Source organism: Polistes fuscatus, unplaced genomic scaffold, assembly GCF_010416935.1.
Source record: "Polistes fuscatus isolate 324 unplaced genomic scaffold, CU_Pfus_HIC Scaffold6, whole genome shotgun sequence".
Lineage (NCBI taxonomy): Eukaryota > Metazoa > Arthropoda > Insecta > Hymenoptera > Vespidae > Polistes > Polistes fuscatus.
Genome location: NW_025113140.1, coordinates 5918198 through 5937020, shown reverse-complemented (window position 1 = coordinate 5937020; position 18823 = coordinate 5918198). Strand labels below are relative to the sequence as shown.

Here is an 18823-nt window from a genome sequence, read left to right as displayed (position 1 = left end):
TTCGAGATATAAGTAAATACAAATAATAAGATAAGTTCGTTTACATCCAATGTTTAATTAACCAGAGATACACTTGCGTGCGTGTGTTGAGTTCTTAATAAGAGAAGAGAGAATATTTTATTTTTTTTTAATTTTTCTTTTTTATCTTCCTTATTTTTTATCACGACGACAAAGACAAAGTCCACGGGAAGATCGAATAGCACGTTTCCTTTTCTTTTTGTTTTTTTACTTCGGAATATTAATTATCCTACCATAGTTTCCATTTTTGTTTGTTTGTTTAAGTCTTACAATTATCTAACTTATGTTTTATTTTTATAGGATATTTGATTAATGTGTTTTTTAATTTAGGAATTATTTTTGATTATCCTTATTTTGGAGTTATCCCTGGAAAACGTCGATCGATCCGTTTTCTCTACATATACACATACATATTTCGTTTAAACGATACATACATATACACATACACACACGAGCCCAACGATTATGTAAACACATTTGGTCTTTCGTTAACGTAACACCCACGCATACGAAATAGCCGACATCGACGTGCCTTAATAGAAAATCGATTTTAAGCTCCTTTTTAATGATTGAAAAGCCAGACAACTCTGGGTATTAATAGATTTATTTTTTGACCGAGCATACCTTTCGTAACTGAACGTTTCTTCACAAACGATGAGGGGTTTCAATCTAGATTCAATTCTGACATAAAACTTTGCCTAAATTCCTATGAATTCTTCGAATTTCACGAACTTTCCACCAATGTAATCGTGTTTCAAAATTGTTAAGGCATAAAATATAGTGTGTCACTTGTGATATTTTGTTTAAAAGCCTAAATTACGTAGATTACTAGCAAGGAATGTTCCTTTAAACACTGGTAGTAATTTGTTCGATAACAGTAACGTCACGATAACGCCTAGGTCTCGTCCTATAAGGATCCTGTTGATGCGGATGACTCAAACCTTCTGGTACACTCTTGCTTGGCCTAAGCGGAGTATGAAATTGTGGTTGGTAATAATGTTCGGCAGTGTGTATGCTCTCGCTTTCCCTCTCGTGCATGTTCTCCTCGACGTCGAGTGGTACGTGTAGGGATTGAGATTTGGGTAACCTTGGTCTTGGTGGTGGTGGACAGGCACAGGGCGGTGGTACGGCACCAAGACTGGATAAACGTGGCCCGGGTAAAACCGGTGATGTCGGTTGTCGACCCCAACCAACCAAGAAGAGCAACGCGGCGCCGCACAAGGAACTCAACGTGCACGCATAGTAGCCTACCCTTGGGCTGCTAGCATTCATGTAACCTACGTGATAACGCAAATTTAGTAGACCCACCGAGACGGTACTTAACCTCCTGCGATACTTCTTCTTATATCTCAAGTTTTACTCGTTAAGAGTAAAACTTCTCTCTCTTACTCTCTCTTTTTTTTTTTTTCGCTAACATTAACAACCAACCATTTTGTCATCGGTGCTGAATATTTCGTCTATTTACGTCCCTCACTTGGCAAACTTAACATCTAAATTCTTTCTCTTTCCATACTATTATCAACTTTTTATTATTAATATTAGGCTAAACAAATGAAAATCAGATTATCGTTGTTGTTCTAAAAGATTGATTTAAATCTTTATTATTTCAATTAAATAATGGAACTGTTCATTCTCCTACATCACAATTTTGATTTTCCTCATTACCTGACAATGTCCTTCTCCAATTATTATTATTATCTCTTGAGTCGTGTTAACATTTACTTACCAGTAAGAGGAACTCCGAGTAGGATGGGTAAAGCTTCCGCTGCTTGAACGAGAGCCCAAGATCTCGCGAAATGTCTTGCCCTTACTCTTTCGAGAGCCAACATCTTGAGGGAGTAAAGGGCACCACCGAGAGAAGCTCCATAAAGGCCTGATGCCAACACCAATCCGTGATAACCTTGCACACTACCAAGCGCCACCTGAGCTACGGCTTCAAACAAATATACAACCTAAATCGAGATCGTTCATCGATCATTTCATCTGTTACACAATTTATTAATCATTTATTTATTTTCTCTTCAATTCCTAAATTGTTTATTTCGTTTATTTCGTTTTTCAAACATTTACGGGGATAACCCATTGTTACATAAAAAAAATATTAAAAGATAAAAATATAAAGATGGTATAAATATAATACTGATAATAAAATAATATAAATATAATTAAACAAATTAATTAAAGTATAAAAAAGATACATAACAATAAAGATAAGAATAATTAAATAAATATTATATGTACATAGAATAATATAAATATGAATAAATAAATAAATTAAAATATAAAAAAGAGAAAAACAAAAGAAAGAATACATACAAATAAATATAAATAAATAGATAAAATATACATAGAAATTAACAATAAATAAAAAGACTATATAAATATATTTACAAAATAATAAACAAAGTTAAACAATTAAAGTGAGTTTAGATTGTATAAAAATTGTTCAACATTGTTGACACGTTTTCTCATATACATCAACTTTATTTCAATGTTTTAAACTTCAATTGATAAAAGCGTAAATATTCAAACAACGATACGAGTCATTGTTTTCTTCGTATTTATTTTATTAAAAAAAAAACAAACATTGTTGCATTATTTGTTGAAATTTTGCTTTAAAAAGTATTAGACATTGTATTTTATTGAGAGAACACAACGATCGATTATTAATTAGCTCATTCAATATTTTATTTCATTCATAATGCGTATACGAATGTGTGTCAACGATGCACGAGTTATTTTACAAAATATTTTCTTATTTTTTCCATAACATCGTATTCTTTAATCATGTTAATTAATCGGGTCTCGTATATCTTATTTTATTTTTTCTCTTCTCTCCGAAATGCATTCTTTTTCGCATCTTATCTCTTTATCTTTCTCTTTCTTTTTGTTTTTTTTTTCTCTTTTCTGTTTTTCTCTTCTTTTTATCATCTTTACGGCTGTAATATATTACAAGTTCTTACATTTTTCTTGTCGACGTCGGTTCTTACATTCTTTCTTATTCGCTACATCAACATTCGTTAACTTGTACTTTCTCTGACACTTGCCTGTTGAATATTTTAAAGGAACTCTGATATTATCGTACTAGTTGATTTAATACAGAGTGGTCCACAAGTGCCGAGGTCAATCAAAATGTTCTTAGATCATTTTCAAAATCGATTAACATTTTTCAATACTTTCATTTGACTTGCAGCTGTACAATTTTACAATAAAATTAGTCTAAACGGCTTCAAAACAGAGAATTAGATTTTGATAACAAACTTTTGAATCATCCTGTAGAATAATCTTTCCATCTTTTTTTTTTTTAGATAATAGATAAAATTTGTAAGATAGATCGTTCATTTTAAATGCGAGAGAGGTACTTTACTGTTCGATCATAGTCAAAATCATTTGTTAGTTTCTTATTAAACGTAAATACGGACACCTACGCGCACAGTTCTTCCGCTATTAAGGACTTGTCGTAGGAAGAAAATTGCAAATTCTTTTTCTCGGATAGTTTATCTTCTGCAAGTGAATACTGCTTGGTGTCGGGAGCAAACTCGATCCTGCGGAGCGAGGATAAGCCGCTTTTTGGGTTGGAACTCCCTGGCCGTATATTTAGCTCTCACTTGTCAAGTTTCTTTTCTTCGTGAAAAGAGGAATTCTTTACTTACACATGAAACCTTAGATAAATAAATGTATATTCTAGCGTTGCTTAAAATACTATAATCTTTTCTTACTTTTAGTGTCAGGTTTCTTCTTCAATGTTTTTTATTCATTATTTTTCCTTTTCTTTTTCATAGCAATTTGTTTTCTAATTAAAGTATGCAAAGGTATGATCAAATGTGTACTTTATCATGCAATTATATTACAACCCAAAGTAGGTATATAAACGTGCTAATAACAATGACAGAACAAACATTGGAACAAAAAACAAAGGAAGAAGGAATGTTGAACATTTCTAATGAGAAATTTCCTTAGTTAGTGAAAAATAATTTTCTATTCGTCGAGACGACGGACGATGGCTATCATGTAACTAACCCATACCATTAAAAAGTTCGTCAGTGTCGTGTTTTTAACCACGGTCCCCTCAATTGAAGAGAGGTGGAGTAGAACTGAGGACCATCCCTTTATCTATGTCTCTCTCTCTCTTTTTTTCTCTCTCCCTTTTTCTCTCTTTCTCTTTCTTACTTCCTTCAGCCTCTTATCCTTTTGAAGTCAACCGGGCTCTTTTCCCGGTTGTGTTACTCACACATATACTTTTTTCTCTCTTTTGCCATTCTCCGACGAGGTTCACCCTCGGTTACAGTTTCTCCGCATAAAAGTATTTTCCATTCTGGTTTTCATCCCTACTTCCCTTCTTCCCTCCCCCTCTCTTGTCCACACCTTTCTCTCTTATTCGTGTGTCCGCAGAATGATACCTATAGGTGAATATTATAAGAAGAGAGAGAGAGAGAGAGAGAGAGAGAGAGAGAGAGAAAGAGAGGATACAATCGTTGAAAAGTGGTTGGTTCGTACAGAGAGGACATTTAAAATCTTGTGGTCGGCATAACCACGGTGTTTCGAAAACACGTTAAATATTTTATTATTGTATGTAGCTTTTAATTCGTGGCATTCAATTTAATATTATTATCTGGATTTCGTTGTATACATTTAAATATTAAATAAATTTGGTATTACTATAATTTTCATTGTTTAATCGTATTTTGCATAGAGATGAAAATAAATGTAAATTGAATTACGGAGAATTAAAAGCAGATTGTTTAAAATTTCATTAAAATCACTGAAAGGGGAATGATTATGTTAATAGATAAATTTGTATTCTCCTTTTCAACTTAATTTTCTTTTTTTCTTATCTTTTTAATTTTTAACATTCAAAAGAGATATGTAGATAGAGAGTAGAAAAGAATAGCTTCGGTTAAAAGAATTTCATTATCGTGATTACCTCGAAACGTTTAAACTTTGATTACCTTTTTTTGACTTAAACGTTAACTCGTGTGAAAACTAGACAGTTGCCGGGAGCAGATTTTTTTCCTTTCCTTTTTTTCTTTTTCCTTTTTCTTTTTTCTTTTTTTTTTTTTTTAACAGTCAGCTTAAGTGTCCACCCACCAAAAAGTGTACATCGAGTTTGAACTCTTTCTATCTCGTTTTTCTATATAACAGAAAAGTGCTTCACCTATTGGTCTTTTTTTCTCGACTTCAAAAGTCAATTAAAATATTCGTTCTTTTAACAGGTTCCTACCTAGAGGCGTATCCGTCTCGACGCACGATCCAACTCTATCTTTGGTTCAAACGATATCATTTTCCATCTTCGGTACAAACGATATCCTTCTCGGGAATTACGTTCTAATCGTTTATCGAGAACTTTCATGCTTTTCATCTTCGAAAGAAATAAAGAAAGAAAAAAGTTATTTCTACTATCGAGATTTACGGAGTTTAACACACTCGAAGATGTATCGATGGTATATGAATCTTTCGACTTTCTTTCCGCGGGTAATAAAACTTAAATAATAGAACTCTTTCTCTTTTTCTCTCTCTTTCTTTCTTTCCGATAAGTAATAAAATTTGTGATTGTACAGTAATCGCGATAGTATCGAACGATCTTACTTTTTTTTTCTTCTCTCATTTTATATTTTTTCAAGACCAATATAGCAAAGAAATAACGATAATAATTGTGCAATATATTCGAAAATTGTAACCAATTAATAGAACTTAAAGTCGTCACGTTTAAAGTATCCACATTTTAAAATGGATGTATACATTATTCCACGATCGATATGTGCAGAGTATATTTACTATGATCGCGATACGAGTTTTCTAGCGTATTTTTCGAAATACTCGAGAGTCCTCCATCTCTCTCTCTCTCTCTCTTTTTTTCCATGGAGGAGAGAGAAAAAAAGCAGAGGGTTAGCAAATCAGTAGCCACAGATCCGAGGGAAATATCTGGCGGGTTCTCGAAAGGCTCGGTTTCACCGCTTGATTCATACGATGCATAGGATAGAAAAGTAGCTTGGATGTGTAACAGTGTGTTCTCTGTGTACTGACCAACTCCGAGAAGTGCTGCTTGGCAGAGATATTGCCTGGACACCAAGCACTGAGCAGATGGTCTAGCTGTAACTACCCCCCATGCCGCGCATCCTAGTGCTGCTGCCAAACCCAAGCAGGTCTGTAGTAATACCAACGAACTTGCTTCCAGACCGTCTTGATATCCTTGCAATGCCTGAAAGTGAAGTTTCTCATTAAGCATCCTTCTGCATCTTACAAATCTCTTTCCCCCTTACTTCACTCCCTCCTCAGCCCCACTCCTCCCTTTCAATCTTTCTTCATCTTTCTTCCACCCCTTAAATTCCCTGGAACCGATCGCGTCGAGACAATTTTTTCCTTTTTTCTTTTTTTCCTTTCTCTTTCTTTTTTTCTTTCTTTCTTTCTTTCTCTCTTCGACAAGAATACAGAAAAAAAAGAAAAATATGAATAAAGAGAAAAGAAGTTTCGTTCTAGCGATGCAAATCTTATAATTAAGCTTCTCGTTAGCTAACGAGCCCCTTTTCCGATCTTCTTCCTTTTTTAGTTCTCATTGTCAGATAAAAGAAATTGCGTGGAATCGAATTTAACACTCGGTTAGACACCCTAACGAGATATTGTTAACTACGAGAATCATTTAGTTCCAAGATTATTTATTATTTCTTAATCGTGATCTCTAATTGATTATTACTTCTACAACTTCCTGATTAAGTTTCTTTTAGATTCGAAGTTTGATTCGCTTCAATATTTTACTATTTAACGTGTCATAAACGTGCCGATAAATTATTTATACACTTTTTTTTCTTTTGCAAGTTTCAAATTGACTTACGATGTAAAAGGCTGGAGTGTAAAGTCCAAAACCAGCTGCTCCAGCTGCCAACATCAACATTCTGACTGGTCTACTTCCCAAAGGACTGAGATCAACCAATGGTTGAGTTGGTACCTTCGTCGCTGATTTTTTTTCTTTCACTTTGGTACGTTGATTTTTGAGATGCAATATGGCTCTACGTTGAGGATGGTAAAGAGAAGCACTCCTATAAATCAGACCAAGGAAAAAGGCCAAGAAGAGTGCTCCTGTAACCGCCTGCAACCCTAATCTCCAGCCTAGCTTTCTGAAAAGACAATGACGTTATTAATCCATATTTTATACAATCCGCTACCTAAGCAATTATTTCTAACATGAGAGAAGATCACATCTTTCTTTGTTCTTGTCTTACAATAAACTCCTGAACTTTTCTAATTATTATCTATTTAAGTATTTTTTTGTTCTTTTTGAGAATGTCAGTATCCTTTGATGGATCGGACGTTTCTTTGTCTTCGAACTTTAATCTCGTTTGTTATAAATTGATATCGTTTTACAAGAAAGAGGGTTATTTGTAACTTAGCAAAGCAGAAAATGGAAGAAATAAGCGTAAAACATAGAAAAGAAGAGAAATGAAAATGCGAGAAAGGAAATGTGTGTATGTATTTTGGTAGATTATAATGCACTGTTGTAGTATGTAGTACCTTTTTCGTAACATTCCAAAAATTTCCTAGACAAAGAAAGACCTTGAATCCTTTACGCTTTTGTCATACAATGAAAGCAACTTTAAAACTTTATATACGATAGAACGGGGTCGTTCGCGTTTATACTAGAAATAGAAAAAAAAAACTTATTTCTTTCTTCTATTTTTTTTTATTTTATCCTTTTTAACCATCGTCTTTCTTTGTCTGGTTACGCTTGAGGGTGATAAATGCTAGGACAGAAAATACGCGAATAATTCACGTTAATAGTTGAAGCGTAAGATTATTAACAATAAAGTTCCACATTGGCAGAATAATTATGTCGATTTGAAAGCTTGGATATTAAAAAGAAAGAAACTACGCGTTGAAGGGTATTTTTTTTTTGTTTTAAATTTCGAGTGATCGTTATACATGAATTTTAGTTTTATTCTTTTATTTTATTTTGTAATTTTTTTTTCTCTCTCTCTCTCTCTTTTTATATACTGAATCAAATATAAGGACGAATTTTCATGTTTTACGTAGAATGAGATCGGCTCGATGGCTCTTCAACTACTTTCCGATAAAAACATTGAAAGGCGAAGAACTTTACGATAGTCAAGGACGAAACCTTTTCAGAGATTTTTAGCTTGAATTTCTCTCTCTTTCTTTTTTTAACTTATTCGCTCACTCACTCTTTCACTGTATTGCTACGGTAACACGAATAGAGATATAAAAGTGCGTGGGAGTAAACGTATCTCCTGTATCCCGTCTAGTTAAATTTACTATGTGAACGAGTGAGTGTTGAGCTGATGCTGGGAGAATAGTAGCAATGGTAGTAGTAGCAATAGTAGTAGTAGTGATCCCAGTAATAGTAGTGGGCGTAGAGAAGCGTACGGTCGAGTGATATATTTCACAAAATAAAAATAAAAAAGAGAAAAAGAATAAAAAATAGAAAGAAAAAGGGAAGGAAAGGAAAAAAAAAATCACGCGTAGGTGTTTCCTCGGTAACGACAAAGCGTGGGCGTGCAACTGCATTTTCATTCAAAGCTAGCAGGTACACGTGTGCCACCCCTGGAAACGAACGATTCAATACACACACACACACACACACACATACACACAGAGGATAGCACATAGATATACGATAGTGTATATATGCACAAACAACGATCGAAGCTTTCTAATCCCTGGCCTAAATTTCTCCCACGTAATTTCACATTAATCTCTGCCGGGTGAGTCTTCTAGGTTCCCCTCGTTGCCACTTTCTTTCTCTATCACACCCCCATTTTCCTTCGCCATCTTCTCATTTTCTTACCATAATATTCATCGCTTATCTCTAGCCAAGGATATCGTTGGAAAATTACCACCCTTTAACGCACCACCTCCTAGAAATCAGCTTAACGTGAGAACCTTTCTACACCCTAACCCTCGATCCTCCCTCGACCCTCCTTCGATCCTCCCTCGATCCTCCCTCTCGTACTACCCTCTCTATTTCATTCCTTTATATTTAATTAACCGTTAGTTGTTCTTCGACTCGTCTTAATCCAACGCATCTGTTCAACTTTCTATTAATCTTCTTCGTATATAACCACACACACACACAATACATAGATATATGTAAATGTATAAATACAATTGTACGTATTTCGATTCACTTTTAAACGTTGGGAAATTTCGACGAAACATAGGCGTACCGAAAAAAGAGAAAGAGACCGTGAGTAATCCTATCTACCAGCCCTTCCCTTTTCACCCTTTACAATCAATTTGATCGTAAATCGTGCGAATCGATTCGAAAGATATCTATCTATCTCTCCCTTTCTCTCTCCTTCTTTCTTTTTCTTTCTTTTCTTTCTTGTTCTCTGTTGTTCCTATCATCGACGATATAAATATAAAAAATAATACCAGTTGTATTTTTCAACGATCGTATTACGTCCATCGGATTTTTGGAAGAAATTCAGGAGCTTAATCTAGGTAACACAACCGCATTGCAGTGATATCGCGAGACGACACTGAATTTAACGGGAATATAGTATCAAGAGAGAATAGGAGAGAGAGAGAAGGGGGGGGGAAGAAAGAAAAAGCTTATAAAAATCAAAGGTTTAAGTTTCAACTTAACCGTGCTTTTATACTACAGACAATGGAACTCTATAATGGAATTTAGAGTTTTATTCGAGAATGAAAAATAATATTAGTTGATTCCTCGATTAAAAATTCAATAAAAATCCTGTGATTATGACACGCTTACAATTCCTTGCATTTTTTATTTTTATTCATTCATTTTCTCTCTCTATCTCTCTCTCCCTATCATTTTTAATTCTATGTTTTGAATGAAAATTAGAAAAAATAGTTCATTCATGAATTAAACACAGTGATAACGAATCCACGTAAATGATGACGTTCATCATCCCTCGTACAACATAAGTTACAACTTTTTTTTCTATTTTTGAAATGTCTCTAGTGTTCCCTTTGTCTTTCCTCGAGGGATTCGATCGCGATAACCATTGTTAAGATCCACGAACGTTATTCCAGTAATTACACGGTTCTAATCTCCAGATGAAACGGACATTGGCCGATTTTCTTTTTCTAAACGAATCATTGACCTAGTATGACATCGACAAACGATGTTACTTTGGCTCCCTGGTCTTTTCTCAATTGATTCCCTCTCTTTCTTTCTTTCTTTTTTTTCTTTCTCTCTCTCTCTCTCTCTCTCTCGTTTTGTAGATAACAAACTCTTTTTCTTTTTACCTACCCTACATATACATTTCTTTTTCTTTTCTACCTTTCATCCTATCTCTTGAAATTAAAGGAGAGTAGATTTGAGATATACGCACGTGAATGAATGAATGACGTGTGGATTATAAAAGGAGTTTGCTTTACCTTAATGCAAGACTCAAAGTCAAATAATTTTAAAAGAACCAGCAGTGCGTTTTTGGCTTTATGGGATTTTCTCGAAAAATTTTAATTTAAGGGTCCCGCGTAAAGCGTTGAGTTTGATTTTTGGGAGCAAAAATTCCAAGTTAAATAATAGTAATTTGTTTTTGCGTGTACAGTCCTCCCTATTGACTCCCTCTCCCCCCTCCACTGTTTTAATAAAGGCAATTGTTCTTTTTGTTCCTAGGATTACGCGCAAGGGATTGAAATAAGTCGAAAGTTCGTTTTATTGAAATAAATAAAAATAAGTAAAAATAAATTGCCTTTATATATATGTACGATTGTTAAAAAGATCAAAAGCAGAGCATGGAATGTTGAATTATTTGATCTCGAATTTATCTCTTGTTTTTTATATTCATATACCTTGAAAAGGTTACGGTACGTATATCGCTGACACGGTCGTGTGAAAATGTACAATAAAACGGAGACACGTAGAGAGAAAGAGAGAGAGAGAGAGAGAGAAAGAAAGAGAAGAATTGTTTTCTCTCTCTCTCTCTCTCTCTCTCTCTATCTCTGCCTGTTATATTCATGCTCTACGTTCAGATTTAGGTGCATTTCGACGTTTGCAATTTGTTTCGAGTAGTTCGTTGCGCGCTTTGATGATTTTTGTTTCAAACAAGTAATTACTTTTGTCTGTATTTGAATGAAATTATTACGTATAAACATATATATGGCAACTTTGATCAATTCTATTCATCGAATGGGATTTGAGAGTTGTATGTATTTATTTTTTCCTAATTTTTAAAAAGCTAATTACCACATCGACCACTTTTCCGTGGAAATATTTTAATAACCATTGGGAAAAAAACAAACATCCGTTGGAAAACAAAGCTTCACCATTCTTATACCAATCTCCGATTTCTAGATTTTTTTTAAATAGGTCATAGATTCTCCCTTTTCTTTTTTTACGATACATATGCACGCGAAAAAAGTAAAAAAAGTAATAAATGAAGGAAAGTTGGATTATTGGATGAATACATGATAACAATATAGTCTTTCAAATCGATATTGATTGTTTGTTTCACTGCGAGTGATTTCATTCGATTTTAATACCGTCACTTATTCGATACTATTTAACATGTCTGATAGCCAATTTCCGGACGAAACTAGCCTAATGGTGTACTGGTAAACACTACAAGATCCACTGACCTCTCTTCTATCTGCTTAGTATACATATACATATACATATGCACTTGTACGTGCTTGTGGTATTATTCCTTAAGTAGTTAATAGAATCATTAGGACTATAATAATTATCAGGAAATTTTTTAACGATCGCAGAACAATGAAAATTACTTCTAAATGAAGATTAATCGATGGTATATAATTGGACAAAATTATTCAGAAACTTGACAACTTTTATACTTACTAAACAATTAGCTAATGGAACTCGTTATTTTACCTTCACTTTATAAAAAATTAATCAACCCATGAAACAACAAGAAATAAAATATAACCGAATAAAAATGGAAGTTTTAAACATTATTGTTGTCTGCATAATTTAATCAAATTTAGATTGAAATTTTACAACGTTTTGTAAAATAATATTGAAATTTATTGAACGAATAGTATGTAGAATAAAAAATAATATGAAAATTTCACTTGCCCGAGGAAAGGGAATGGAAAATTCAATTTAGCGAGGTATGCGTATAGCGAGGTATACAAACCATCAAGGTTTGTAAAAAGAAACGTTATGTAAAATAAATTTCCTATTAATTAGATTCGATATATATAATTCGAATGAATAATTAAAAATAATATTACCTTGTACGTAAAGGTAAAGGAATCTAATTTTGTAAGACCGCGCAAGGTGGTTCTAAGATGACGGGTAATGGCGAACGTAACTCATCTTAATTGAATATTTTTATCGGACATATTATCATAGTTGTACGTGTAGAGAGGGGTTATAATATACGTAATAACTTACCCAACCGCTTCCTTGTAAAATACGCTGAAGAGGGCAATTCCCACCCCCGTGCCAGCTTGCACCACCATCTCAACGAACTCTCGTCGTCTTCTAAAGTAATGGCCGAGTACCAAACCAGCAGTCTCTCTCACCAAACCGGCCCCTGTCCCTAAGACCAACCCGTAGCTGTCGGGTTGTAAAAAAAAACACACAAACACATATGTAGCTATACTTAAATATACTTCCTATAATTTAGGCTTTTTCGTACATCTGCCGGTCGTACGGTCGTTACGCTGTAATAATAATTATTTTATCGTACAAAGGAGCAATTATTTTCTTTCTTTCTTTCTTTGTCCAACTTACAATTAGTTTATTACAACTCAGGTTTCCTTTCTTTTCTTTTCTCTTTATTGTGTAATTCGCGTTAAATCTAATTAAGAAAATGTCTCTCGGTAGGAGAAAATGATTAAAAACTTTCGTTATTGTAACATCGATAATCTTTGGTAAAAGCTTCTTACAAAGATCGTTAAAAGGAATGCCGTGCTTTGTCATAATGATTCCTTCACTCGTATAAGACAGAAAGATCCTAGAAAACTTTTTATGAGTCTCAAACAGACTGTTTGTAATATCTTTACATTGTTGAACGTCTTCTGAAGTATCATCGTAACAAAAGATTCGAGAGAGATACTTATGCTACAGGACACTTATATTCTATTATAAAAATCTTCATTAATTTTTATTACCTTTTCATCTTGAATATAAAAATACTTAAATATATAGAAGATACGGTAGAATATAATGAAATTTTCATAGCTTTTATTAGACACTGATTTCTCGTGTGATGTTAATTGTGCAACGATACAAATTAAAAATTAATAATATAATTAAATTAATAGCATATAGCAATATAATTATTATATATAATAATTAAATTGCGAACGAATTTTTTTACATCCTTTCGTTATTATCGACCCACATAGAAGCCGTAAAAAAATCAAAACGCATTGGTCACGTTTTCGTTAAATAAATGAAACAGAGGATAGACATTTTCGTGTAAATAATATTTCGGAAGTTTAAATACATACCTCAAAAGAACTTGATGCATTTGTAGGGCAAAGGAAGTAAAAAGCGAAGCTAATGCCAATACAAGGCCACCAATGACAGCGGTGAGCCGTGTACTTCCACGACGACACGCGCCGACAACCAATGGAGCAGAACCACGTGAAACCGCAGCACTTAAAGCTCCTGCCCAGGCTGAAACATTTATTCCATTGTTAGAACAAGCCACTCTTATGTTTTCTCTTCCATCTACCTTTAACTATTATTATTATCGAGAAATACGTTTTTTTTTTACGAGCATTAGAATTATTTATATTTTAGTTTCGTTAGAAATTGAAACAATTTTTCATTAATACCCAACACGTACCTACGTAAATGGACCGAAAGTTTTTCCACGATTTTACGAATCAGTTAATGGTATTTTTTTATTTTTTTGTTTGTTTTGTATGGTTGTTCATAAGACACTTCAGTCTACCTCTTTTTTTTTCGTAAATTATAAAACTAAAAGATTTAGAAACTTTTGGCTCATCCCCGTATGCCTCGGCATCCTGGAATTTGTTTCGTGTTAATGAGATAATAAAGAAAAAAAAAATAGGAATCGCTGGTTCTTCGTTGCCAACTTTTCGGTGAACTTTCTTCCATCGTTAGCAGTTTATTTTATCCGAGTTAGAATAACGGTGTTGTCCAATGTTTTTTTTCTTTTTCTCTTATCTCTTTGCGTAAAAATAATGTAACGAGCTTTGGGTTCCTTATTATTCAAAGTGTGTTGTGTCGTTTCAGAGGGAGAGAGAGAATGAGAAAGAGAAAGAGAGAGAGAGAGAGAGAGAGAGAGAGAGAGAAAGAGAGAGAAAAAGAGAGAAAGAGTTAGACTTATCAGCAGATTCTCTTCCTCTTTTCGATAAAATAAAACACAGCTTCTGTTGTTCCTTTCATTTGGTATTATCACGTTGTTTTAAAAAAGACGTTATCAACATATTTTATTATTTCTATAGAAAATAGTGAAAGAATTGCGTCGAGAAAATATAAACTAACAAAATTAGAAATAAAAAGATTCTTACCTGGATAAAATTATAACCTAGAGAATCGCGTAGGTAGGATTATATAAGGTTGACAAAACAATTGTAAAATCGTTTTTGTTATCTTTGAAAACAAACACACACACACATATACTCATATATAGATAGATACTCGCGTAGAGATAAAGGATGAGGTCATAGAAAAAAGTTAATTGAATCTTTTGAAGTTCAAAGAGTTTCTTTCCATGGGTGGACGAGTACTAAAACGTACGTACGCTTTTGTTGCGTATCTCCTTTGACCTATGCAAAATATCCTCTTTTTTATCATCCGTATAGGTTATTGAATGTTAATTAGATTAAAGAAAGGAAAAGAACAAAATTAATAAAAGCAACAAAAATGAATACGTGTATCAACTTGCGAACCTTTAAAAGGAATGCGAAAGAGTAGAATAAAAAATGTACAGCACAAATAACAACAAATGTTTTCCTTTTTTCTCTGTAATTGGTTTGAAATATAATTATATTCTCTAATTTTGAAGTTCTCAATTCAATGGAGGAAACTGTTTTAATCCAAAAACCAATTATCGATTTTTTACAAATTCGTTAGTGGCATTATCCTTGAATAAAAAATCAAAAAATGTAAATTACTTAAAAACTTCACGCGTTAGTACATTTTAAAAATCAGATTCGTATCGTATGCACGAAACCATGTAACAATTGATATATAACATTTAAGCTACAAAATGATTGTTAACAAGTGTAATTCTCTCGTCCGAAAGATATCAAAATTTCAGGAAAGGAAAGTTGGAATTTGTGATATCAACGAAGGAAAAAAAAGTTGTATAGAAAAACGAGAAAGAAGAACAAGTAGAAGTGGAAGTGAAAGGAAAAGAGAAAGAGGGGGAAGGAAATCACGAAAGGAAAGCTCGAAGAATATGCGATCAGTGTTAGCAGGTGGGAAGTGTAAGGAGGGGTGGGTTGTCCTTTAGCGTTGAATAAACACGTAAAAGAGAGGTGTAAAACCAGTGGACGGTTTTCTCCGCGTGTTTTTCTTCTTAGGAATAGACTCGAGAATGATTTTTTCAAGCTGTTGAAAGGTCGCTCGATAGGAGAGAAGAAGAACCTTTTGGGCTCACGCTCACTCGTTGGAGTAGAGCCCTTAATAAGCTCCGCGTATCTACCGGAGGGCGAGTACATAATACATGCGTACACGTGTCTCCTTTTTTATTTTCCTTTTACAAAAAGAAACTAAGAGAGAGCTTGAGGTGGGAATAGAAAAAAAAAAGAAAAGTCACTGTGAGAGAAAGAGAGAGAGAGAGAGAGAGTGAGGAAGAAGGAAAAGACAAATGTATAGGAATTAATATTTTATCTTTTGACCAGTATCGTCGAATTCTCAAAGTTGAACATATTATTCTCACGAAAAAGAGCAAAAGCAAGTTCCCAGGCTCCTCCTAGTGGAAGAACGAGAGAGAAAGAGAGAAAGATTTAAAGGAAAGAAAGAGTACGTACTTCTGAGAGAACACAATTTTTACATTATTCATACGAAGAAGGTAAGAGAAGAGAAACGGACGACGTTATTTCACCTACCTGTCTTTCTCTCTCTCCCTCTCTCTTCTCTTCTGTTTTGTTATTTTCTACTCCTTTCATCCTCTTCCTTTTCTTCCCACGTTCTTGACTTTTTGCCAAGAGATTCTCATGCAAAAATAAATATAATAAAAATAGATATATATATATACATATATCTAACGATAATTTGAACCGTCCGGTAATAGTTTCTCCCAATCGATTTCTAACGATTTCAATTTGGTCCATTTGTGATACAATATAACATTCTTTTTTGGTAATTTAGATCAAAATACATGCTATCCGATTTTATTGAACTTTATCTTTCCTTTTTCCGTTCAATCTCTCTTCTTATTTTTATTTTACAAGACTTTTTCTTGACGGTTGGTTGTGTTGCGGTTTTCTAGATCGGTACATATCTATGCGTTTTTTCTTCTTCTACTTCTACTTTTACTTCTTCTTCTTCTTCTTCTTCTTCTTCTCAAGTACTCAACTTTTATGGCAGAGAACTGCTTTGAAATTCTTTAACGCGATTCCTATCCTTTCATCTCTCTCTCTCTCTCTCTCTCTCTTTCTTACTTTGCACTTTTTCGAAAATTGAATGGTTAAAAGTTGGAATCTTTTGCTTGAGACTAGCGCGGAATAAGAATGTAAAATAATGAGAACAAGCTCGAGGATGGGATGGGAGGACACGGTAGTAGTATACTTTTAAAAATACACAAGTTAGATTGTTAATATAATCGTTAACACGATTTTACGCGATTACTTTTATTTAATCGAACGAACAAAATCGAGGATTCTCGTGATCGTCGTTGCTTCCTTCAAATTCATTCGTATAAATTAATTATCATTTCTTTCTTTTTTCTTTTTTTTTTGTTTAAGTAACGGGTAGACAAAAAAAAATGGAGAATGAGTAAGTGAAAAGAATAGGAGGAGAAGAATAAAGGAGGAGATAAAAGATTATTAACCGTTAAAGTTTATTCATAAATAATTAGCTTGTTAAAGAAAAGTCGACGTTATTACGGTCTGCCGAACGAGTCGAATTTTTAATCAGGCCTGAAAGCATAAAGGTTCGTTCAATTATGGCCGACGTGGCAAAAAGAGAGACAGAGAGACAGAGAGAGAGACAGAGAGAGAGAGAGAGAGAGAGACAGAGAGAGACAGAGAGAGACAGAGAGAGAGAGAGAGAGAGAGAGAAAGATGGAGCTTGAGGAAAGAGTAGTATAGTATAGTATAGTATAGTAGTAGTAGATGGTCGTCGTTCTCGGTGCGTCGGTGATCTGAATGGAGCTCTGATTATCTCGAGTGACATAATGAGCGCTCGAGCGACTCGATTGCAGAGAAAGAGAGTGTCACAGAGAGAGAGAGGAGAACAAGTGAATAAGAGAGAGAGAGAGAGAGGGAGAACGGGGAATATCGTAAAAAGGCATCGATTAGTGCGCAGAGTGGGATAACTTCGCTTCGCGAAATCGCGACTCGGAGAGAGAGAGAGAGAGAGAGAATAGAAATGACGAGTAAAGAGAGTGAGCGAGTAAGAGAGAGAGGGTGGGAGGGAGGGAGGGACGCGACGGAGATAGAAAATTCTCCCTGGTTTTCGAGTGAAATGTGGAGCAACAGCTCCTGTCAGAGAAATCGCCCCCAGGTCGGACGTCAAAATAAAAGATGGAAAAAACGAAGAAAACGGCGAATGGTCTCGGCTATCTCTTTCTTTCTTTCTTCTTTTTTTTTTCTTTTTTTCTTTTTTTTTCTCCGTGATGTATAGTAGGCATATGTATGTGTGTGTGTGTGTGTGTGTGTGTGTGTGTGTGTAGCATTAGACGGAGCCTACGGTTGGTTTTCCTGCCAAACTATTGGACCGGAGACCGTCGTCTCGTCTCGTAATCTTGCCCTTTTTTTTTCTATTTTTTCTTCTTCTTTTTTTTGTTTCATTTTTACTTTTCATTAGAACTTTTTAAAAATCGTATTTGACGAAACTATATCCGAAGGGGGTTGTTCTGGGCTCCGATGGAACTGGGTGTTTTAACCTCATATTCCACGCATTTCTACAATCATATCAGATTTGTTTCTTTCATCTTCCCCGTTGCGTTCTTTTGTTACTACCTAACGTCCTTCTGTGATTACATTTGCTAAAAGCTTCCTGCGTATGGTTGGAAAGAGTTGACGATGTAACGGTCTCTGAAATCACGTTTCGAAAGTTTTCCTATGTTCACGTTAAAACGTTTCCAAAGTTTCCTCCTCTTTTTTTTCCTCCCCTTTTCTTCCCTTATTTTCTCTTTTTTTGTGCCCTTTCTCTTTCTTTTTTTTCAACCCCAGCAGAAGGAAGCATTGAAATTTTTTCTACTGCGACGAAACGAAAAAAAAAGAAAAAAGGAACAAAAGAAGATGGAAGAGAAAAAAAAAAACAAAAAAAGGAAAAGTAACTAAATTATACAATCGTTTTTTATTTCAAGATTGGGGAAAGATAAATTTAGGTTGCGTCAGAGTTAACAGGGGAATCCTTAGAATTTTCGTTTAATTCCTCGGGATATTTTCACTTACATTAGGTTATTCTCGTTTCAAGCGGAAAAATCGAATGCTGTTCTCTCGTCAAAAGAGAGATTCCTTTCAATTGGCGTGTTGTTTGGAGGAGGGACGATCGATAAAAGTGAATAAGAAGAAAAAGAAGAAGAGGGAAAGGTGGGGGTGGGGGTGGGGGAGAAAGAGGATGGAAGGGTTAGATGAATATGCATTGTCCATCGCATCATGACTTAAGAGCGCGACTCGAGAGACTTTAGTCTCGATGTCTATGGGTAACTTCAACAGGTAACGACTAGGGGAAACGATCGAACGCGAATAATTTAAAGCCTTG

The 18823-nt window shown here is 34.4% G+C and overlaps 1 protein-coding gene and 1 long non-coding RNA gene across 3 annotated transcripts in view; both read right to left on the bottom strand.

The window, feature by feature from the left end:
• Positions 1-562: 562 nt before the first annotated feature.
• Positions 563-18823, bottom strand: part of LOC122523083 (monocarboxylate transporter 10-like) — a 39255-nt gene continuing 20994 nt past the window's right edge. Inside the window, exons 5-10 of one of the 2 annotated variants that reach the window (XM_043644636.1) lie at positions 13423-13591; positions 12359-12523; positions 6848-7130; positions 6043-6217; positions 1745-1951; positions 563-1295 (exon numbers count right to left, since the gene is read on the bottom strand). In XM_043644636.1, coding sequence (XP_043500571.1) covers positions 865-1295; positions 1745-1951; positions 6043-6217; positions 6848-7130; positions 12359-12523; positions 13423-13591 — 1430 coding nt within the window. In that variant the 3' untranslated portion in view covers positions 563-864. The remainder of the gene's footprint in view (positions 1296-1744; positions 1952-6042; positions 6218-6847; positions 7131-12358; positions 12524-13422; positions 13592-18823) is intronic. The other variant, XM_043644637.1, reaches the window with a different exon arrangement.
• LOC122523084 lies at positions 5046-6036 on the bottom strand. Its single transcript, XR_006305246.1, has 2 exons — positions 5240-6036; positions 5046-5149 (listed from the first exon to the last, which is right to left on the bottom strand). It is a non-coding gene; the product is annotated as an uncharacterized LOC122523084 (long non-coding RNA).